Here is a 23,726-nt window from a genome sequence, read left to right on the forward strand (position 1 = left end):
AAGGTGACTAGAGCTCTGAATGCCCCTCAACCTGCTGCCTTTGGGAAATGAGTTCCCACTGCCCACTGTAGCTGTTTACATTGTCAGGAGTAGGAAAATGATCTCTGTTCAGAGTAAGTCAGTGGCAGCCTAGGGAGGGGAGTGGTGGAGCTGTGGAATCTGTACCCTCAGGAGGACCAGATATTCTAGATTCAGCCACACAGCAGGTGCAATTGCACTTGGTCTCCCTGTCCTGTGTGTCCCTCCCACCTCAGTGGCTTCATTTATCTAAGGAACTCCTTTCCCTCACTAGCAAGTTTTGTCCAAGGAAAGGCTTTGAAACTCATTCACCATAAGGTGTGCAGATTAATGAAACCAGGAAGAGAGACTGCTTTGTTATGCAGCATTATTGTGGCAGTAGCTGACTGATACACTTGTCTGTCCAATATCCATCTCCTCTTTTCTTTTATATACAGAAACCTGATTTTATTCTGGGCAGTCATGTGCCTGGGTAGAAAACTACATTCCTCAGCTTTCCTTGGGATGTACACAAAGGTCTCTGGGGGCAGGGGGTGCTTCTAGGAAAGCTCCCTAAGTGGAGGGTCTCCAAGGGCAGGCTATGTTGTGGAGCTCCTTGGCCTCATGCACTCAGCACCTCATGTGTTGTGTTGCTTTCCCAGCACTTGTGATGGACACCTCCAAGCGATGCAGGCACTCTTTGAGCTGCCTGCATGACAACAAACCTTTGGCTTAGTTTCTCTGCAGAAGTGCTTGCAACCCATAAGAGCCACTTTAGAGATGCTTGGGCAGATATTTTATATATCACTTACACATCACCCACCCACCCACATCACCGGGACAGCCAGCAGTCAATGACTGACTGATACAGTACAAAAGGCCAGCCCCTGGCCTCAAGGTGGGACTACTCTGGTACTACAATCCACACTCCAGAGCTCCTTGTGGCATCAGGTTGAAGCTGGACGCCAGGTAAAACCACTTCTTTGCTCAGCTTCTCCACTTGTCCCATCTTGCTTCCTTCATTCCCTTACAGCTTTCTCTGGAGATCTCGCCATCAGTAATTCAAAAAGAGCCAGGCATACTGGTAGTCCCAGCGACTCAGGATGCTGACAGGAAGATCACTTGAGCCCAGGAGTTCAAGGCTTCAGTGTGCTATGATCACACCTGTGAATAGCCTTGCACTCCATCCTGGGCAACATAGCAAGATCCCATCTCTAAAAAAGAACAAAACCAGAAAATTGCCCGAGAATCCCCGTATGCTTCCAAACAACATGTAAGTTTCTAAGCTGTCTTCTACCTCCCAAATCCCTTGTAACAGGAGAGAGCCACCAAGGGTTCTAAGCTTAGCAGCAGGAAAAGTTTGTTTTGGTGAAGAGAACTAAAGTTTCACCTTATTCTTTGACACTGTGCTGTTTCTGTGAGCTCACAGAGAGGCTTAAAGCAACAGCATCCATTGATCAAATATTGATTAGGCATTCACTAGAAATCTCGCAGCTGCTTGGCACTAGAGGACACAGTGGGGAGCAAGAGAAACACACTTTCTACCCTGATCCTCTAAATTAGGTCCAAAGGCTTCTTGGACACCCCTCAGAGTCCCTTTTGGAGCAGCTGCATAATGACAATCAATTGAGTACACGAAACCTTCAAAATGCTTTTAATTTCTTTTAATGTGTAACAGTTACGCCTGAGTTACAGAGGAAGCGCTTACAAGCAGCAGGTAGTTAAAGCAAATACCAGTTTCTCTTTCTAATCTACTACTCCATATAGCTGAATAAATTATGGTGTGATTATATTTAAACACACACCTCACGCCCACACTCCCAGGCACACACCCCACTCACACCCTCACGTACACCCACTCACTTCTGCATGGGGGAAAATGGCTGTGAGTCAAACACGGAAGCAACAAAGTTGCAGTTACTGGGAAGAAGGAATGATCTAGAGTACTATGTGGATATTTCCCAGGTCAGGGAGTTGGCCATGTCAGAGTTGACTTGAAGAAACATCAAATACACGGAAGTCTCGGAGCGTTTCCAGTTGCCGGCTAGAGAACCCCCATTTGGTCTTGGTTTTGGTGCCTCTGCAGGAGGGGAGGAGAGAAGAGCTGTGTACCCCCCAAAAAAGTGTCCAACAGTGCGAGACACATTTGGGAGCTTGACGAGAAGAACATCAGCCTGAGAGAGGTCCCAGAGAACATATTTTTAGTTGGGTGATGGAGTTTCACTGAGTCCCAGGATACAAAATCTTGGATACTTCACCAACTCCATGTTAAAACATTGGATTCTGGCAGAGTGGTCAAACTCTGGGATCTGTCCTGTTCTCAAGCCAGAGTCAGATTTCAATCTGACTCTTCCTTGTCCTTCTGGGCAAACCTCTCTCTCCATTCTTCTTTCCTTCTCTCTTATCCCCCTAGTTCTCTGTTTGCTCTGCCCTTTCGTGTTCCTCTAGCAAAAGACCATCAAAGGTAAATCAAGTATAAAATGGAAGTACAAAAGCATAGCTTGGTTCTTACACATCACTTCTTTTTTTCTTTATATAGCAAGAGAGAAATACCAAATGAAAAAAATAAAGGAACAAGAATGAAAGAACCCACTAGAGCCTGGAATGCATAATTTGAAACACACAATATGAAGATAAATCCCTACAGATGGTCTCTGGCACTAGCACGACACGCACTGTGGGGGATTTCTTTCCTTTTTTAGTATATATATATATATATTTATAAAAAGTCAACTTTCTACAAACGAACAGCACATCACCACGTTTTCCAACTATTGTACAATGAACTCAAAAGAGAGCCCCCTTAGAGACGACCAACAGCGACTTGTGATAAGTTGGAGAAAGCAGCTCTTATTTTGCTACAGACTCTATTTACAGGGATGGAGGGGGGTTGTATCTGGGATGGCCTGGCCGCTGGAACCCAGGCCTTCTTTCTCAGGCTGTGGTCAACCCCAAAGAGATGGAGGCCTTGTGTCTCTCATTCAACATCACCTCTCTGGTGATGTTTCGAGCTGCCAACACAAGGCTGAATTTTATGACCCAAGTTGGCCAGACACGTTAATATACGGGTTTTAGAGAGAACCTATCAGGATCAGGGGCCTCTTTCTGAAGCGGGTGGGACCCCTCAAGGAATAAGTCCCATTTTCTACCAAGATGATGGCTTGGGAGAACTTATGTTCAACGTTATGAGAAATCATTTGGTTTATTCCCAAGCAGGTCTTGGTTCCATTTCACCATTGGGATTAGACATCTGGGATTGGTCCTAGCATTGGACTGTCGCTTCCTGGGGATGGGGCTGGGTGGTTTTGATGTCACCTGCCTGAGATCCCTGCTCCTGAGTCACAGAGGGTGTCAGGAGACTCAGACACTTTCTGAGCCAGGCCTCCAGGTGGAAGGATTGGCCATTCAAGGAATGTGGATGAAGAGTGGTCTTCAGGAAGAGCTGCTTTCTGCTGTGATAGCTACAAAACCAAGGGACAACAGAGTCTTCTTTTTTGCCCCAAAGGTGAAGAACCAAAAGTCTCCTGCAGCGGACGCTCCAGTTGCAAACTTGGTTGACCTTGATGGGTCACATGTGTCCGCCGCTACGAAAGAGTCTATTTGTCTCCAGTTATTCGTTGGTTTCTCTAAACCAGAGATATGAGCCAGCCTGGCCATGGTCCAGGACAGGCTTGATATCACCAAGTCTGAAGATGAGAACCAGGTGAACATTTGTCACAGAGGTGACGTCCATGTAGGAGACTGTCCTAGAATCTTGCCAACCCAGCTCCCCAGGAGGGAGGAACTCAGGTTGACTCCCAGAGAAGCAGCCCTTTCCCTCTAGGAATGTCTTGTTGGCTGAGGGCAAGAGGCATGGATTGAGCAAAGAGGTGGCCTCATGAACCCAGGTGAGGACAAGCAGTTTGGTCCAATGTTTGTGAATTCAGTGCTGTGTCTCCCATCCCAAGTACTCTGTACTCAGCAGCACCTGATAAAGGTGATGGAATGTAGATTACAGCGACAGTGATGGTAAATAGGTGTGATGATTTTGATAAATAGGTAAAGGTGAGAAAAAGTTCCCAGGAAGGAGGAATCAGGGGTTTGAATCATCCCCTCAAGGTCCCAGCTCTTAAGAGAATGGAACTTCAGGAGGCCACTGGCGTGGTCAAGGAAGGTGCCTCTTCCCTCTCCTCTGGAATTGTTGACATCTCCCTCTGCTCAGGGGTGGTGGCTTGGAAACTAGTTACATCTGCCTCAGCTCAGCTGTGCCAGATCAGGAGGCAGGGACCTCTTGGCTAAGACAGAGGCAACATTCAAAGATGCCACTCTGGGCAGGGCAACAATATGCCCCTAACAACATGCCAGGGGGAATCGTCTTGTCTGTGAGGCAAACAATCCCTGTCCAGTCTAGAACCCTCCTCCAAATCTCTGAGGGTAGCTCTCTGCATCCCCAGAAACTGAAAGGGGTCTGGGGAAGATGGAGGCCTCTTCCTAGAGGATGGGGCATGGTAAGGACGGGCTCGGGCCTCTGCGGAAGGCTTTGGGCAAAATCTCAGCTCCCTGGGGTGTGGACTTGCAGGCAGAGAGCTGAAGCCTTGGGCAACAAAGGCTTGCCCTCCCACAGACAAAGGGACTTGGTTGTGAAAGTCCCTTCTGAGCCCACTTCATGCTCCTCTACTCATGTATCCTCAAGACTTTATCCCCTCCCCATCTCATCTGATTCAGCTAATGCAGGAAACTGAAAAGTTCTTTGGGCTCCCCAGGCCCCAAACATGGTGGGAACTTGGGCTTCAGGCTAAGAGCCCTCTGCTTCCAGAAGCCTGAGTTGGGTCCTTGTATCCTGGGCAGGCCCATGGCTGACAAGCCCCACCCCCACGTGCCCTTACCCTCTGGTTAAGCCTCTTCCTAGTCTCCCCAGTCTCCCTGGCTGTGCTAGATTTCCCCATACACCTAGTAGAGGTGTCTGGGGAGGGTTCTGAAGTCCTTCAAATTCCTGGGTGGGGGTGAGACTGCCCCTCTGCTGACTCCCCTGGGAAGACCCCAAAGCCAGGGTCCCCTCTCTGCTGGAGTCCCAATGTCTAGAGGAGAAAAGGGCTGCCGGTCTGACATTGAGCCAGAGAACCTCCTTGGAGGGCTGGCTCCCAGTACATCCAGCTGAGAGTAGCCCTGAACACTTCACCTCCACCTCTAGCTACGGCACCTGCTGGAGTTGGGTCTAAAGGGCTGCAGGACTTCCTCTCAGGCATCATCCTCCTCTGGGTGCCCAAGGTGTTCAAGGTGGGCCTTGATCTCCATGCCTGAGATGGCACAGAGGCCACCATGGGATTTGACAGGGGAGGACTTCAGGCTGACCAGAAACCCTCCTTGGCGAAAGTGGGGAGCAGACTCCAAGGGCATCACTCTGGATCCCTAACCACAGCTGAGTGACAAGCTGGCTGTCTACCTCCAGGGGGCCGGTAATGAGAAGCAGGTGGGTTCCTTTCTTGGTCCCCTAGGACTCCAGGGGGATGAGGAGGCAAGGCTGGGAGGTTCAGGGGTCAGTCAGGGTTGGGCTGGGAATTGGGCTGGGGCAAGTCGCCCCGGGGGCCCTAGTAGGCCTGGCCAGTTTCCACAGGCAGGAGTCCCAGCACAGCGGAGTGCTCCCCGAGCTTCATGCGACGCTGGGTGGAGAGGCTCACGTTTTTGGCCAGATAATCAACAGCAGCTGGAAAAAAGAAGAGACTCTCCTAGAAATCGAGGTTCTTTTTGTTTATTCTTCCATTCACTCTATTTACATCCATCCATCCATCCATCCATCCATCCATCCATCCATGTCTACCCATCTTTTCTTTCATCCATCCATCATCCTTCCACCTTCTATCCACTCATCCTCTCATCCATCCAGCCATATCCATGCATCTATCCACCCATCCATTCTGTCCATCCATCCATCCATCCATCCACCCATTCATTCATTTATCCATTCTCTGTCCTTCCATCCATCCATTATCCATCTATCTATCCATCTATCCATCCATCCATCCTTCTATCCACTCATCCTTCATCCATCCATCCCTCTATCCATCCTCTATCCATACCTCATCCACTCATCCATCATCCATCTGTCCATCCATCCATCCTTCCATCTATCCATCTCCTCATAAAGCTCTTTCACCACCTCTCTAATCATTCAGCAAATATTTATTTAATGCATTGTGTGCCCAGCTCTCTGGTAAGTTCCTAGGGAGGCACAGAAGATTATCCATGTTGCTGAGAAAAGAATTAACCACCCCTCAATAAGCCCACTACATACACCTGCTATGGATAAGGCCCTGTGAATCCCTGAGTGCAGATAATGATGAGGGCAAGGTCTCTCTGCCTTTTCTATCTGTGCCCAGCTTACAGATAAGGCAAAGCAAGACCTTTGCTGCAAGGCCAGAGTGGCTATGGGTGAGCTGAGGGATCCATGCAGAAGGAGCCAGGACACAGATATGCAGGGAGCTGAGATTTGTAGCTCTGTCTATCTGGTCAGCCAGAGGAGACAGATGAGTGTCTGAGGGTGTATGTGCCTGAGAGTGGCGCATACTTGTGTGTGTGAACAACAGAAACAAGAATTTCCTTGAATAATTGGCCTGCACATGAATGTCCACACAAGAGCAACATTTGCACACACACGTGCACGTGTGAGTTGTATGCACCTTTGTGAATAGATGAACTTTGGGAATGCCAGTGCACGTGCAGACACTGTGTACAGGTGAGTTCCAACTGAGCCAGGTACCTGCCTCTACATGTGTGTATGTGCAGGGATGACCCTTGACCTGCATGTACATGTGTTCTGTCTTGACTGTACTAATTCTGCCTTTCTGAGGCTACAACAGAAATCAGCCTTGACCAAATGATTTGGCTGGGGTGTGGCCAAGGCCTCCAGAGGCACAGGGATGCTGCCTCCCAAGCTGGGATCTGTGGCTGTGGCCAGTCCAAACCCCTGGGATCTGTAGGATCCAGAAGCAAGAGGAAGATGGAAAGAATACTGCATTAGGAATTACGAGGCCTGGCTCAACACTTGTTCTGTCACCTGCCCACAGCGGACCCTTAGCACTCTACATGCTTCCCCAAGGTTGGAGGTTTCTGCCTAGGGCAGGTGGGTGGAGCCAAAAGGTGATAGGCATGGCCTGAGGACGAGGCCAGGGAGGCCAGGTGGGCAGTGCCAATCATTGAGCCATGGGAGGCCGTATTGCCTAGTGGCTCAAATGACGGAGGTTCAAATCCTGCACATGCCAACTTTTAACGTGTGATCTGGCGCATCCCACCTCATCTATTCAAACCTCAGTTTCCTTGTCTGTAAATTGGGGATCGTGACAGCACCTATCTGAGGAGCTGTTATGAAGGTTAAAGGAGAAATGCGTACAAAGTGGCTAGCTAGTACTGTGCCTGGCACATTGTGAGCTCGAGGGATGTGGGTTTGGAAGCAGCGGAAGACTAGGATTGGGATTTAGTAAGCAAACATGGCCTTTGATGCAGCAGGAGATGGAGCAGCAGATGAGGTGGCTGCAGTCCCAGTTACCTCCCACTCCTGTGGCCCTGGGCACATCACCTGACCTCTCTAGACCTGCTTCCTTGTCTGTAGAATGGGGAAAACAAAGTCCAGCCTCTTCCAGGGCTGCTGCTATAAGGATGAAGTGAGACGGTGTTCTTTAAGATGGTGGTTACAGAGCACGCAGGGGCTTGGCCCTCGACATACCCAAAGGATGTGCAAATGCCCTGGGGTCTCTCTGGAGTGTCTGAACCCTGTGCCCCTCTGCTTACCAGGCTCCAGGGTGGGTGATGAGAGGGAAGTTAAGTCTGCCTAGGGTCTGAGCTGAGCCCCGGGGGACTGCCAGCCTTCCTCTGAAGTCACTTGGCCTCCAGGCTCCCAGTTGGTAGAGCAAAGTTGGTGGCAGCCAGCCTGGCCCTGCCTTGGGTCTGCCCCTTCCTCTGTGTGAGGGTAGGGCCATTCCCATCTCTGGCCTTGGGGGGACCCTGCAGCCCTGGCCACACCAACTCTACTACTGGGAGCCTGCCTTACTCGGACTCCAGGGTCCATCCCGTTAAGAAGCCTCATTCTTAGAGGGACAGTAGGAATAGAAAGAGGAAGAGCCAGTGTTTACAGAGAGCTTGTTCTATCCTGGTCCTGTTCTAAGCATTTTGTGCTCATTTTCCATTTAACTCTCACAACAACTCTATGAGGCTGGTAGTGGTGGTATCTGCATCTTACAGATGATGGGACTGAGGCTCTGAGAGACTGTACCACTTCAAAGATCACACAGTTCATAAGCTGCGGAGCCAGGATTCAAACCCAGGCAGTCTGAGCCTAGCTCCCAGCCACCCCTGCAGACTCCTAGAGAATAACCCTTTGTACATACACAGCATTTTAGAGTGCACGAGGTGCTCTACACCCCAAATTCTACATTGATCCCATGTTCTGCTCCAGGCAATATAAGTGATCTGTCCAAGGGCATGCCGCCAAGGCAGGTGACAGTTTCCCTGAGTCACAGCATCCATTACCTCCCCTCCTTACCTCACACCATGCCAGCCTCTTGCACCAACCTCTCCAGCTATTCCTGTGGGTGGGCTCAGAGCTCTGGCTTTTTAAACAATTGATACATAATATTTGCACATATTTATTGGGGTATCTGTGATGTTTTGCTACATGCATAGAATGTGTAATGATCAAGTCAAGCTGTTTAGGGCATCCATCACCTTCAGGATTTATTTTTTCTGTTTTTTGTTTTGTTTTGTTTTGTTTTGAGATGGAGTCTCACTCTGTCTCCCAGGCTGGAGTTCAATGGCGCAGTCTCGGCTCACTGCAACCTCCACCTCCTGGGTTCAAGCAATTCTCCTGCCTCAGTCTCCCAAGTAGTTGGGATTACAGATGCCCATCAGTACACCTGGCTAATTTTTGTAGTTTTTAGACAGTGCCGTGTTGGCCGGGCTGGTCTCAAACTCCTGACCTCAGGTGATCCGCCCACCTCGACCTTCCAAAGTGCTGGGATTACAGGTGTGAGCCACTGAGCCTGGCCCAGTATTTATCATTTCTATGTATTGGGTACATTTCAAGTCCTCTCTTCTAGCTATTTTGAAATATACAATACATTGTTGTTAGCTGTAGTCACCCTACTCTGTTATCAAACACTAGAACTTACTCCTTCTATCTAACTGTATGTTTGCACCCATTAACCCACCTCCCTTCATCCCCCTCCCTGCTTCCCTGCCTCTAGTAGCCATCATTTGACTCTGTCTCCATGAGGTCAACCTTCTTAGCTCCCACGTATGAGAACATGTGATGTTTGTCTCTCTGTGCCTGGCTTATGTTACTTGGTAAAATGACCTGCAGTTCCACCTATGTTGCTGCGGATGACAGGATTTTATTCTTTCTTATGGTTGAATAGTATTCCACTGGGTATATATACTATATGTTCTTTATCCATTTATCCGCTGATGGATACTTACGTCGATTTCATATCTTGGCTATTGTGAATAGTGTTGCAATCAACATGGGAGTGCAGGTATCCCTTTGATACACTGATTCCTATCCTTTGGGTAAATATGGTCGTTCTAATTTTCGCTGGTTTTGGATAATAATGAGAACAACAAAGCGAGCACCCTCACTTGTGGACCACCTACTGTGTGCTGGCAGGCATGACCACACCTATTTCTTTCAACTGCCCCGTGCTTTAGGTATGAGTGTTCTCCTTCTATAAATGTGGAAACTGAGGCACAGAGGTCACTGTCCCAGAGTCACATGCAGCGTGTGCCATGGAGGAGCCTGCATTGGTCCTGCCTGTGCCTCTGGCCACTCCGTGTGCCTTATCCTTGTCAGCCTCTCCCAGCGACCAGCCCATGGTCCAGCACGCAGTAGGAGCTTGCCAGGCCCTGTCTAGGTAGCCAAGGAAACGCCAGGAAGCCAAACTTTCCTGACGACCCTGCCAACTTCAAGGGCACCCAACAGGCTGCAGAGCCTGCCTCTCCCTGGGGTGGAGCCGAAGGGCCAGCGAGGGCAGGGCTGTGACATTTTTTATTATGGCCTCCGTCAACGGCCCTCCCTGTCCCTCTGTCTTTACGCATCTCCCCTCCTCTGCCTCGTGCCCATGCCTGGGCTCTAAATGTCTCAAATTAGATTAATTGGGAGTTGGCAGGAGATGTGGTGGTGATGCCAACCGGTAAACAATCTCAGCCCTTAGCGCCTCGTCAGCTCGCAGCCCCAGAGGAGGACCCTTCTAGACACAAATTCTTATTAGACTTGTCAGATCTATTAAAATTCTTTTCACACTTCTGCGTTCTATCAGCCCCATCATTAGTACGGCCCTGGCCTCTGGGAACACCAGGGTCATATTAATCTGCCGTGTGCCCATCCCTGGGCCCCTGCCCCCACCCCTCCAGAGACGAGGGAAGACAGACAGGTAGATGGACAATGGCCAGAGCAGGAAAAGGAGTGAAGGTGTCCCTGGGAAGATGAGAAGCCCACAGAGAGGAGGAGGAGGACTCTGGGGCCTAACGGTTTGGCCCATGTGTATGCTCGCTCAATGCACACCTGAAGGTGGTTCTCCAGGGACCAGGGTGCAGGTGTGGCTGTGTACATACTGGTATGGCCTGTCGGGAGGCCTTGGGCAAATAGCCTCTCTGGATCCCAGTTCCTCATCCGTCCAATGGGAATAACCACGTGCACTGCATAGGGTGGCATGAGGATGAAATGCCAGACCCATAGCAGATGCTCAATAAACGGCCATTCCTCCTTCCTTTACACATGCACATTTTGTATATTTATATCTTAAAGCTGTGTGTCTATACATTAGTGAACACTCACATGTATCCCTCTCTCTGAGTGTGCATCTGTCCATATGCAGGTGCATGTGAAGCCGTGGACGTGAATCCACGCGTGGGTGGGCTCAGGTGTGTATCGCTGCTGAGTGGCCTCCTCAAATCTGTGATTTGAAGTTAGGGGACTTTGGGTCCACCATTGCCATGCTGTGGGATTTTGGAGAAGCTGCCTAGCCTCTCTGAGCCTCGTTTTTGCACCTGCAACCTGGGGACAAATAACTTAGAGAATGACATGAATGAGGAGCACGCATTTTGCCCAGGGCCCTGTGGGATGAACTTGGGCAGAGGACAGGCGTCAAGGGATGACAGGTGGACCTGGGCATACACGGGCACAGTCCGGGACATGGGACTGTTGCACACACTCCGGGGCATCCCAGCCATAGATGGATTAAGTTGCCCAGGGATGTGGGGCAAGTGGTTAGTGGGAACACGATGTGTCTCGGGGCCTCCAAAATGCCAAAGGAGAGGGAGGTGGTGCAGTGGAAACACTCTGAGATGGCTGAGTCTAATCTGTGGCCTCCATTTCACAGATGGGAAGACTGAGGCTCAGAGAGGCAAGGGTGTGGCTGGCCCACACTAATTGGTGGCAGAGGAGGGGACTTTTCCTCCAGTCCTTCCCTCTCAGCTCAAGCCTGGAGTCTCTGTGGGGTGAGGTGGGGTCTGTGCGGGGCTCCTTTTGGGGAGGGCTGGAGAATGTGGCCAAGAGGAGCTCTGAGCTATTCCTGGAGAAGCCAGGGCAGCAGGGGTGGAGCTGGAAGGGCAGTGAGAGGAGGAGGAGAAGGGAGTGGAAGGAGAGGATGGAAAAGAGAAGAATGGAGTTGGGGGAGGTGGGGGAGGAGGAAGCTGCTCTGGCTGGCTTTGCCCAAGCAAGAGAACAAACCCTCCTTTCTCGCCTTCTAGGGCCCTTCCCTTTTGATCCCCTCCCCTGCCACCCCCATGCTGACTTTGGGGTTAATTTTATTTCCGAATTGAGCAGGCACCCCTGGAGCAGGGCACCGAGCTTAGGTGTGACTAACCCCCGCCCCAGGCCAGTGCTGCTGCTGCCGCTGAGGTCACTCTAAAATATTTATCAAGAGCATGTGTGCCCTGCTCCATGCCCAGGAACATGGGCTGGGTCAGGAGGTCACCCTGGGACCCTCCGGAAATTCTCCCATGCACATGCGTGCACCCTGCTCTCAAATATACATGCAGACCCCCACGCACACATTCACACACACACAGTTATACACGGTATATGTCTACACCCAGATGTACATCCATACACACGTACACACAGTCACACCTATGACATACCCAAACATGCACTCATACCCTCACCCCTGTTTACACACTGCACACACAGTATGTGTGTCCACACACAGGTACTCCCAAACGCACAATCACAGACACACTGAAGCATGTGTACATGTCTCAATGCATGGCTATACACATGCACAGTCACACATTTACACACTCATATGCACCTATACACACGCATACATGTTGATTATACATATCTACAAATGACACATGCATACCTATGCCAAACATGCAGGCACACATAAAGACACACTCAACCATATGTACAGACTTGAATGCACATTTAAACATGTTTAAGCAGACACATATACTTACATATATGTGTGCACATATGTGTTCATACACACAAACATGTGCACATCACGTGTGCACAATATGCTCATTGATGTGCACGCATGTGAAGTCATATACACATATGCTCACACGTGCCCAATGACACATACGTGTATTCACGTATATGCAAATATGCATGCAGTAACACATGGGTGCTGAAATACTCAGATGCATCACATGCACACACACACACGAATTGTAACATGTCCCAACATATGTACTCACAAACACCCATATACACATGTCTACATACACAGACGCAAACATGTATACACACAGGAAGGACTGTGAACACAGCTGGGAGGTGGAGGCCAACACAGCTGGCCCTCATTTGGCAGTGGAGGCCAACGCCACGTGAGGAGGAGCGGGTTCGAGGGGTGGGCAGGAAGCAGAGGTCAGAAAGGCTGGCCCAGGGCTGGGCTGGGGGAGAGGATGCCCTCAGGGATGGGGCCTCACCCTCTTGCCACACGCCCTTCTGATTAGTTTGACACCAGCAGGTGAGGCCTTTGCAGGGAGGTGCGGCAGGAAGAGTGACTGGTGATCTCTGGCTCCCTGTGCCATCTGGGCCTGCCCTACTGCTGGCCTTGCCAGGTGGCGGAGGCTGTGTTCAGACCTGCGTTTTCCAGCCTTTGGTCTCAAGGCAAGGCACAAAGGGGATAGCAGCTGGGATGGGTGCATGGGACCACTGCAGAGTTTGGAGTGGAGGAGAGAGCTGGAAACACAGCTTTCCCATGCCCTGTGGCAGAAAGGGCAGGGTCTCCCACTGAGCTGTCCAGCACGGTGGCCACCAGCAGCCCATGGCTACCGAGCACTTGAACTGCAGCTAGTGCAACCGGGAAACCGAATTTCAAATGTCGATTTCACTTGAACTAATTTAAAGTCAAAAACCAGTCTTCAACTGGGTTATTTAGTGGTTGGAAAACTTACAATTTGGAACACTTTGGGTGTGTAAGTCTATTTTCTCAATTGTAAACTATATGAAATTTAAATACAGATCAAATATTTCTGTTGAAAATTCAGTGTCCGAGTTAAAATGGGCTGTAAGTGTAAAACACACACAGGATGTCAAAGATATAGCATGAAAAAGAGAATGTAAAATATCTCAATAATTATATATGAATTGCATTTTGAAATGATACTGTTTTGGATATACTGGGTTAAATAAAATATTAGTAAAAATAATTCCATTGTTTCTTCTCCTTAATTTTTTTTTTCTTTTCTTTTTTTGAGACAGTCTTGCTCTGTCACGCAGCCTGGAGTACAGTGGCGTGATCTCGGCTCACTGCAACCTCCGCCTCCTGGGTTCAGGTGATTCTTGTGCCTCACCTACTGGAGTGGCTGGGATTACAGGTACGTGCCACCATGCCTGGTTAATTTTTGTATTTTTAGTAGAGACAGAGTTTCACCATGTTGACCAGGCTGGTCTCGATCTCCTGGGCTCAAGTGATTCATTTGCCTCAGCCTTCCAAAGTGCTGGGATTACAGGCATGAGCCACCACTCCTGGCCTGTTTCTTCTTATGTTTTAAAATGTGGCCACTAGAAATGTTAAGTGATATTTGTGTTGTGTATTATATTTCTGTTGGCACCACAGCAGGGGCTTAGCCAGGAGATGTCCTGGATTTTGCCCAATTCAGTGTCATTTTAGGTGAACTGTTCTGTCTTGCTGGACTTCGATTTTTCCATCTGTAAAATGGACAGTCCCCACCCCGACACCACCTTGTAGCTCTCCACAAACAAGCAGGAGGCCCTGGGGGTGGGAGAAGGAATGGGGACGGGGGATGCCCAGGGCACCAGGCACTCACTCTGGCCGTACTGGCCGTACTGATAGCTGGCCACGGGGTCCACGCTGTAGCCGGTGGTGCTGTAGGTGGGTGGGCAGTAGGCCTGGGAGGTGGGCAGGCTATCTCCCGGCTTGATGGAGTCGGCCCGCTGGCTGCAGCTGGCTGAGATGGAGGTGGCCGAGTCCAGGCCGCCATGCAGCGGGGAGATGGAGAAGTCAGCCTGTGGCTGCGGGGGCACCGCGCTGGGGTTGCTCAAGATGCTCATCACCTGTGGGGAAAAGGCCATTAGTGCCAGGCTCACCGGACAGACCCCAGAGACATGAGCACACTGGCACAATGCCAGGCTGGCCCTGGAATGCTCTTTGCCGGAGTTGTTCCCTTGAAATCTCTGTTGCTTCGAGGTCCTCAGTTTACCTGAATTGCGTGCCCTCATGCATGGGATGGCTGCTGGTCTTTGGTGTTTCTCTCGAAGGAGGGTCCTGACCCAGGGATCCTCCTTCCACTGAGAGCTCAGCAGGGCCTTACTCGCCTCTCTAGCTCCAGGGCCTGGCTCTAAGGGGCACTCTGGGCCTGTCTATGGAATGAATAAATGCGTGAATGAATGCATGAATGAACGAACTGGCTAATGAGGCCTCTCCCATCAGTCAGGGAGTTCTCCAAGCTCAGAGAACTGTGCCTCCCCCATCAGACTGGGATGGTCCCATCTTCTAACACGAACGTTACAGCAGGACTCTGATCTGTCTGGGTCACTGTGCGTGGCTTGCTCTGCCTGCCACTTTTCTGGACTCCGAGCTTCCTGTCCCTTCGACACCAAAGCCCACAGCCAATGCTTTCACAGAGGCTTGCAGGCCCCTTCCTTTGATTCTACCAGCTCCTGAGGTCTGTGGCCATCCCCTCCTTCCCTGCCTGGCCGGGTTCCACAAATAGGAACTCACTGTCAGTGCTGGCAACACAGACTACCAGGGGAAGCTTGTCTCTAGAAACTCAGCTTAGGGGACCTGGATGGAGGTCCAGGTGTTCACTTACTGGGATGTTCACTTATTTACTCCACAAACAGGCATGGATGGTGACTCTGGCTCCAGGCTGAGAGCTGAAGGTTCTGAGACTTCAGAGGAGAAACAGCCATGGTCCCTGCCCTCGGTGGTGGGAGAGGAGGAGAAAGGGTCTGGGTCTGGTGAGGGAAGCTACTAGCAAAGATCACAGAGACATGGAGTTGTGATCCAGGCATCGTATCTATCAAAGGACACAGAGGAGGGCGTCCAGTCATCCCTGGCAGTCCAGGAAATCTGGGGGAGGTGGAACCTGCTGTCCAGCTCTCCAGGAAAGGGGGCGGGAAAAGCAGTGCTTTCCCTGGGCGGGGCTGGGGGGGGGCACAGCAGGAGCCCCTGGAGAGTGAGCGGGCACAGTGTACAAGTCAGTTCGGAGCAGAGAAGGGGAGAGGGCAGGAGGGAGAGGGCACCGTGTCCCAGTCAGTCCAGAGGAGGGCAGGGGAGAGGGCAGGAGGGAGAGGCAGGCCCTCGTGAACTTGACCTGCAGGGCCCAGGCCCCTGATGACCTTCTGGTGATGCCACCCTTTATGGGAGGAAGACCCTGAGTATGAGTTGGGGACGGCTTTACTGATAATCTGCCCAGCACCGAGATGGAGAACCACGTGGCAATCCCTGCTGGGCACACAGTTGAGTTCCCTAACTCCCCCTCCAGGGTAAGAAAGTAGGCTGCGGGCATTCGAGCAGTGATCATTTTACCGACTAGACACCTTCTGAAGATTTTTACCTTTGCCTTTATTACTGGCTTGTGCCACAGACATTGAGGCCTGGCCACAGTCGAGGGCATCGATGGATTCTTCGGGCCAGGGACAGACACCAAGCTCTTCCGTTTATCAGCTGTGTAACCTCAGGAGTATCCCTGAGCAGTTAACTCATTTGACCCTCCCAAGCCAAAACCCCACAGAGATGTGTGAGGCAAAGCTAGGATGCCCATTTCTCAGATGAAAAAACTGAGGCCTGCAAAGGGGGCGTGGCTTCCCTAGATCTCACAGCAGGCCCAGGGCTCAGTTCACCTGACCCTGGCTCACCTGCAAAATATCAAGTTCAACTCTCAAGAAAGAATGAGGTTGAGGCATCTGATTACTTTAGAGGGTCTCAATCCAAGGACCAGCAGTAGTTTGTTTCCCGGGCAGCTAATGGGGGGTGAGTGGGGTGGGGTCCCTTACTCTGGGGGAAGCTTAGGTCCTCTGAAATGTCTTGAGCAGAGCCTATGCCTGATTCTTTCCCCCATGCCCTCAGCCCTGGGGGGTCTCCCCTCCTCCACCTTTTCCCTCTGAGCCAGAGCTCAGACCTCAGAGCTCAGACCAGCTGGGGTTATCAACTGTCTAGTCTTCATCTCCACGCAGCTGGGGAGATTTGGGTGGGACATAGGGGTGTGTCAACTTCATCAAGATGGCAAAGACACACTGGGATGGGTTTGCAAGAAGGAGAGAGAAAATCTGCCTGGGAGGCAGGAGGCTTGGCTGGGGAGTGTCTGGAGTCCTTTGGACACTAGCACTACTTTAGGGAGCTGAGGTCTTCCTAGCTCACGCTGTGTTCAATGTGCTTCTGAGGTCTTTGTTGTGGTCAGGTCAACAGTAGGGTGTTGGGGTAGGAGTATGTGAGGGTGTCTGACACTCGGGGCTGTATTTGTTGCTTTCTGTCTGTCAAGATGGGATCTCCTTAGCTTGAAGAGTGTCTAGGGGCTTGGGGAGGAGAGCAAGGTCCCAGGGCAAACTCAGGAATCTAACTCTGCCCTGGGGTTCTCAGTCTAGACCTTTTCCTACCCATCTCCTTTCTGGCCCAACACAAACACGGACCCTGCTCCCTGCTCAAAGGAGGCCTGGACTCCAAGAATAGACTTAGAGGCTCAGAAAAAACACGCAGGCTCCAGATTCCTTCTTTCAGGACAGTCGTCGGGGGCTGGGAGACTCCTGGGAGGGTTTGTCAGCTCCCGTGAGATTCCAGTCTGATCCTTCCTTCCCGCCTGCCCGTTCCCAAGATGCCAAGTTCAGGCGGAATGATGGGAAAGGAGGGGTGGGGGGATGGTTAGGAAGAGGACGAGGATGCTTTGAGACAGGCTGAGAGCTATGTGTAGACCCAGTACTCATCCTCTAAGACAGAGACCTACACAGAACTGCCGCCCAATCTGACAATATCACTCAAGAATTATCAAGGGCTCCCCATTACCTCTCATCAAAAACTCCTAGTGACCAGACCTCTAGCTGCCTGTCCCAACTCCTTTCACCCCTTTCTACTTTGCACTTTACATCCCAGCTATCCCAAACAATGTGTTATTTCTTGAAGATATCCTTCATTCATTCATGTATTCATCCAACAAGCATTTCATAGAGTGCTATTATGGGCCAGTCTGGAGCTAGTGCTGGACTATGAGCTCTTTGAGAGCAGGATAAACTGCGTTTTGTTAATCTCTGTAGCCCCAGTGCCTACGTGGTGCTTGCTACATATTCTGAGCTCAGAAAACCTCTGCTGAATTCATACATATTCCTTTAAAAACATTCACTGAGCACCTATTATATACCAGACACTGAGCCAGGCACTGGGGACACAGCCATGAAAAATGCCAATCCCATGCCTTCCTGGTGGTGTCAGCCTAAGGAACGAAGTCGACAATAAACAAGTGAACAAATAATATAATTTATGATACTGATAAATGCTATGGAGGAAAAATAAGGGGCTATGTGGGATAGTCAGGCAGGACCTCCCCAAAGATGTGATATCCAGCAAGACCAGAAAGAACAGCCTTGAGAAGAAGACGAGGCAGGGGAGCCTTCCAGGCAGAGAAATCAGCAAGTGCAAAGGCCCCGAGGTCCCTGGGGCTGAGGGGGCTGAACCACGAGATACACTCAGCAGGTTTAGGAAATATCAAGAAGGTGAAGGTGGAGAGTGAAAATTCCAGGAGCTGCAAGGGCTTGTACAGTCCTTTCTCAGAAGGGGCTTGGGTGGTGTCCGGTGGCTCAGGAGGCCTTGGACCCTGGGCCGTGAACAGACAGCTCACTTTCCCATAATGGGATTTGCTCAATGGGATTTGCCCTGGAACAGCAAATCAAATCCACATCTGGGGAAGGTGTGAATGGAAGATGCGCTGCTGTGGCTCACTCTCTTCCAGAGTCCCTGGGGGTCTGTGGATCAAAGGGCTTCCATTTCATCCAACCCCCTGTCTCCAGGCAGGGCAGCATCTAAGCTAATGGGACAGGACCCAACTGGAGAGCGGCGGGAGGGGAGAACACTCGCCGATGAAGACCACAGGGCCTGAGTCATATATTGGTCAGTTCATGGACTCCTCAAGCAGATGGGGTATCATTACTCCCATTATGCAGATGGGGAAATTGAGACACGGGGAAGCAAAAGGACTCACCCGCAACCACACAACTGGTAAGTGGCAGAGCTGGGATTTGCACCCAGGCCTCCCGGGTCCCTAGCTGTGCTCTTTCCCTGCCACCAACTGTGCTGGAGAGCACACAAGGAGAGGTTTGGCAACCTCACTGCACAGAGCCCTACGGGCCTAAATGACCCTCGCTGGTCTCTGGCTTCCCGGGGACCTCTAGGGCTCCCTCTTGGCCTGCAGAAGCAGGAAGCATTGGCCCACAGTTAGGAGCCCAGCTGAGGTCCGGAGCCTGCAAACTTTTCAACTTGAGGAAGTTCAGGTCTGATGCAGTCATCCACCCCCCTCAAGAATGCTAAGGCCTCTCCCCGGGTGGGTTTTACTTTTTTCCCGGTGACCTTGCTTTCACTAATGTATTACTTCTTGGTACGTTACCGTTACTAACTCAAAATCAATACCGACCTCCACATCTGTAAGGTTTTATCTGAAGGCAAATCTCAGGGCTGTCCATCAGGCTGACAGACAGCCGTCCCTTCCTCTTCCTTCCTCCTCCATTTCCCCCAACCTGCCATGGCCTCTACCCCGCCCCCAACCCCTTCCTCTCCCTCTGCTCCAAATCAGTCCCAGCCTCGACCAGACTAAATCAATAAGAGGCCAGCCTCACCCTCCCTTCCGCCCGCTGGGGAGAGGCTTGCTGGTTTGGGGGTGGGGGCCCCCCTTCCGCAGCCTCTGCTTACCGTCCCCTCCCCCGGGACGTGCCGGCCCGTTCCCCTACTTTAAAAGAAGGGGATGGGAAAAATGTAATTAATTCCCTCCGTTCCTGAGCTGGCCCCGAGGGCCTGGGACTGAGGAGGCTGAGCTGCGAGATCTGCACCCTCTGTGATAACCGAACGTGGCTTTGGGAGTGCGGCTGCAATTAGAAGGGGCGATCGTCATCACTGGGGCTCCATGGCAGGGTTTGTGGTGGGTGGGTGGGGGCCGCAGCAGGGTGCAGAGGGAGAGGGAGGCACAGGGCCCACAGACTGAAGGTCAGGATAGGGGTGGGGGTCAGGAATCAGGTCAAGGCTGCAGGGACCAGCGGCAGGTCACGGAGCCCCACCTCTGCACTAAGAGGGACGCTGAGGCTCTAAGAGGGACAAGAGTTTCCCTGAGGGCACTGGGCCTGGGCCAGTCAGTGCTCAGAAGGGCTTTCCTGCAGCATGGGGGCCAGAATATCTGCCCTGACTAGCTGTGACCCTGGGCCATTTCTTTAACCTTCTGTGCCTCTGTTTTCTCATCTATAAAATGGGTATGATGATAATCGTAGCTACCTAGAGAGTTATTTTAAGGATTAAGTGAGTAAATGTACACTGGATGTGCCATGCCTGCTGCATTGTTAGCTCCTGGTAAATATCAGCTGTCCTCCTCCCCTTCCTTTTTCACCTCCCTGATATCTCTTCTGCCTGGATTAGAAGGGAAGAGGCAGGCGGCTCAGGGACCTCGCCTGAGATGGAAATGAGCACTTGGAAGCAGACTCTGGGAACACCTCTCAGTTAGGGGCCATGCAGTTTTCCATCTTTTTCTGCCATGGGGGCCACCACCCAATGGGTGCTTTCTGAATGAAGCATTGCTCTGCCCCCTTAGAACTGTTCCGTCCCCACGCAGAAGCTGGGGCCCGCACACTGGAAAGGGAGCCAGGAGTGTGTGGCTTTGACAAGGTGCACCCCACTCTGGCCTGAATGTGCTCCCCTGTAGAAAGAAGGAACCACTGAAGTACAAATCCTTGGAGTCTCCCAGTCTCAGCTGAGCAAGGCCTAGAATCCACACAAATCCACAACACACACACTGCACAGGGCAGCCCACACCACACTGAATGCAGGATGATGAGTTCATTGAAAATATCTCTGGTCCTGATCGTCAAGCAGCCTTTCATCAGAGCCCCAGTTAACCAGCAGCATCATTTTTCCCATTTGCACGCCCACTTTCTCAAACTCATCCAACACACTTACACACGCACACACTTGCATGTAAATACACTCAAATATGCACATGAAACGTGGGAGGCAACCTGGAGTTTGCTGCATGTTCATAGATGCGGAAACTGAGGCTCAAAGAGGGGGAGTGACTTGGCACCCCAGGGATTACTGCCACTCCCTCCTACCCCCAGTCTTGGGTGTGGTTCCAAAAGCATCTGCTGGCTTGACCCACAGAGCACTTTGATCTCCAAGCCTCAGGTCCACCTCCAGCCCCGGCTCACCGTTTAGACTTCCACAAGAGGTGAGAAGAGGAAATATTTTCAGAGCCATCTGTTCCCGTTGTCAGAACACAGCTTGCCAGGAGTAGAAGGCGTTTGTCTGAATTGCATGGAAGTGTCTCTATGGACCAAGAACTGTCCCCAGACCGGGAGATGACCTGGGGCAGCCCAGCTCACAACTTGCCTTGGTTCCTAAGGGTCTGGGGCCTGGAATCCACCTCTACCTCCAAGCAGATCCTGTCAGAGCAGGCTGAGGACTGGGCAAGAGGGACGGGCGGGCGGCTCCCCTGGGTCTGTCTGCTCCATCACTGGTTCTCCATCTTGACTGTCCACTGGAATCACTGGGGAGTCTGGGGGGGTCAGGAGTTTTTTTGTTTTGTTTTGTTTTATTTTGTTTTTTTGAGACGGAGTTTCACTCTTGTTGCCCAGGCTGGAGTGCAGTGGTGCAATCTTGGCTCACCGCAACCTCCACCTACCAGGATTCTCCTGGCTCAGCTCCCCAAGTAGCTGGGATTACAGGCATGTGCTGGGATTACACGCCTGGCTAACTTTTTTTTTTTTTAGTAGAGATGGGGTTTCTCCATGTTGGTCAGGCTGGTCTCGAACTCCTGACCTCAGGTGATCCAGCTGCCTTGGCCTCCCACAGTGCTGGGATTACAGGCGTGAGCCACAGCGCTCGGCCAGGTCAGGAGTTTTTTAAGCTCCCGGGTGATTCTAATGAGCAGCCAAGTTTGGGAGCCACTAGTCTCAAGACATCACTGTGAATTGCTACACACACGTAATACCATGACACATCTATATTCATACAGGCGAAGATATGGGATGCACACAAAACACACCCAGACACCCACGCAGGAAGACACACACATTACAGATGCACCAACACGAACACCCAGAGAATGACATCCATGAAAACCCACACACACACACGCCCCGCTGGCCACAGATCCACTGGCCTCCCCGACACACACACACAGAGGTACACAGACCCTCATGCACCCACACACTGCCACCCCACAACTCCGCCTTCGCCAGCTCACTCACACAAACCTGTGTGCCCCTTCACCCTCCTCCAGCCCCCAGGGGACACTCAGACACACGCATGCCCCTGCTGGCGGCCGCCTGTCCCCAGCCCCACACTGAGATTAGTGCAAACCAGAAATCACCTACCCCGGCAGCTGCTCACCCTCGCTCCCTCTCCTCTCAATTCTCCACTAAGAGGATCTGGACCCTCCCTCTCCTTCCCCCCTGTGGACAGCGATAATGGGCTTCGGGTGCTGACTTGGAGCTTCCAAACAAGATTTCCTGCAGGTCTCCCTGTCCCCCACCTTCCACTTCAGCGTCCATCTCTGCTTATGGCCTCCACACCCCACCCCCTCCACTACCAGCATCCCACACCGAAGCCCTGCACCTGCTGTGTGGACAAGAGGCTCCCTTTCCCTCCCCCAACCCAGCCCCCTGACTCCTGGTTCCCTCTCATTTTCACCCTCGAAGCCTTCCATGAACGCTTTTCTAAGCCTGCCTGATGGCATTCTCTTGCACAAGCACAGCACTTTACAGTTTGTGAAGTATTTCCCTTTAAGCCTTACAACGACTCTAGGAAGCACTGTTACTCCCTTTTTCATATGGGAAGACTGAGGCTTAGCAGCTCACCCAGAATCCCCTGGGGGATGAGTGGCAGGATCGGGGCAAGGACCCTTGACTCTTGACTTCTGGTCTGATGCTAAAAGGCGATTGCCTTGTGCCTGGCTGTGGCCTTCATTTACCATAGGTGGCTTAGGGTCATTTATTAACTGAGTGTTAACTCAGTGTGTGTGTGTTTGTGTGTATGTGTCTGTGTGAGAGAGAGAGAGGGAGAGAGAGTGTGTGCATGTGTGAATACTGTGTGTGCACGTGTGAGTACTGTGTGTTCATGCATGCTTGTGCACATGGAAGTACTGTGTGTGTGTTGTATGGATGCTTCTAAGTCATTGTGTGATGTGTGAGCATTGTGTCTTTGCATGTGCCTGTGTGTTATATGTGCATGGGAGTATTGTACATGCATGTGTAGAATTTTTGTGTGCATGTGCAAGTACTTGTGTGTGTATGTGTGAATTTTGTATGTGTGCTTGTGTGAGTATTGTGTGCATGAGCATTGTGTGTGCATAATTATTGTACGTGCACACAGTAGCTACTACTGTGTGTGCATGTGTGAGTGTTGCCTGCGTGTGTGTGCATGTGAGCACTGCACATGTATGGGGCACAGATCCTGTGTGCCCCAACCCAGAGTACAGGCTGAAGCTTGGGGACCTTGGAAGCTCAGAGGATACATGGTGAACATCGGGTCATTGCCATCTCTGACCAGGGTAGGGGCTACCCACCCACAACCCTGTAGCGGTCTCTCCTCCTCCCATGTGCAGTTTGATACACAGACTTGGAAAGACTCATGAGGCTGGCTCTGTCTGAGTGAAGAGGAAAGCGCAGGGGGTAATTTGTGAAACTGCAGCAGAAGACATCCAACTGAGACTTTGGTAAGAATCTTCTACTGTGTGAGGGAGAGACCTTGGGAGGTGCAGCCAAAAGAGGCTGTGAGGTTCCTGTGTTCAAGCCTTACCCCGCGGAAACTTTCAGTCTCACTAAGGCCCAACCCTCTGCCTGGGAACAGACTGAGCCTCACCCTGTTTGTTGTTTTCTTGTGGCCATGATGTGCCTGGATTTGGCAGGAGCTGCCTGGGGACAGACTTGGCGTCTTATTCCCAGTGCTTGGGACACAGAAGGCACCCAACAAACATTTGCTAAGTGAGGAAATTCATGAATGAAGAAACAAATTTATCTTTTTACCCCGAGCACAGAGTTGGTTGAAGGAAAAGAATAAATTGAGGGGTCATATGGCAAACATCCACCAACCCAGTGGGTT

The 23,726-nt window shown here is 51.3% G+C and overlaps 1 protein-coding gene across 4 annotated transcripts in view; it reads right to left on the bottom strand.

Moving 5' to 3' along the window:
- Nucleotides 1-1,646: 1,646 nt before the first annotated feature.
- The window catches only part of PAX7 (paired box 7), a 117,958-nt gene continuing 95,878 nt past the window's right edge, over nucleotides 1,647-23,726 (bottom strand). For 2 of the 4 annotated variants that reach the window (XM_033229354.1, XM_033229353.1), the window contains exon 8: nucleotides 13,996-14,494. In XM_033229354.1, the coding sequence (XP_033085245.1) occupies nucleotides 14,087-14,494 (408 nt within the window). In that variant the 3' untranslated portion in view covers nucleotides 13,996-14,086. Of the gene's footprint in view, nucleotides 5,681-13,995; nucleotides 14,495-23,726 lie in introns of those variants that run through there. The other 2 variants (XM_033229351.1, XM_033229352.1) reach the window with 2 other exon arrangements.

The sequence above is a fragment of the Trachypithecus francoisi genome, unplaced genomic scaffold (assembly GCF_009764315.1).
Source record: "Trachypithecus francoisi isolate TF-2019V2 unplaced genomic scaffold, Tfra_2.0 Lachesis_group12, whole genome shotgun sequence".
NCBI classification, from domain to species: domain Eukaryota; kingdom Metazoa; phylum Chordata; class Mammalia; order Primates; family Cercopithecidae; genus Trachypithecus; species Trachypithecus francoisi.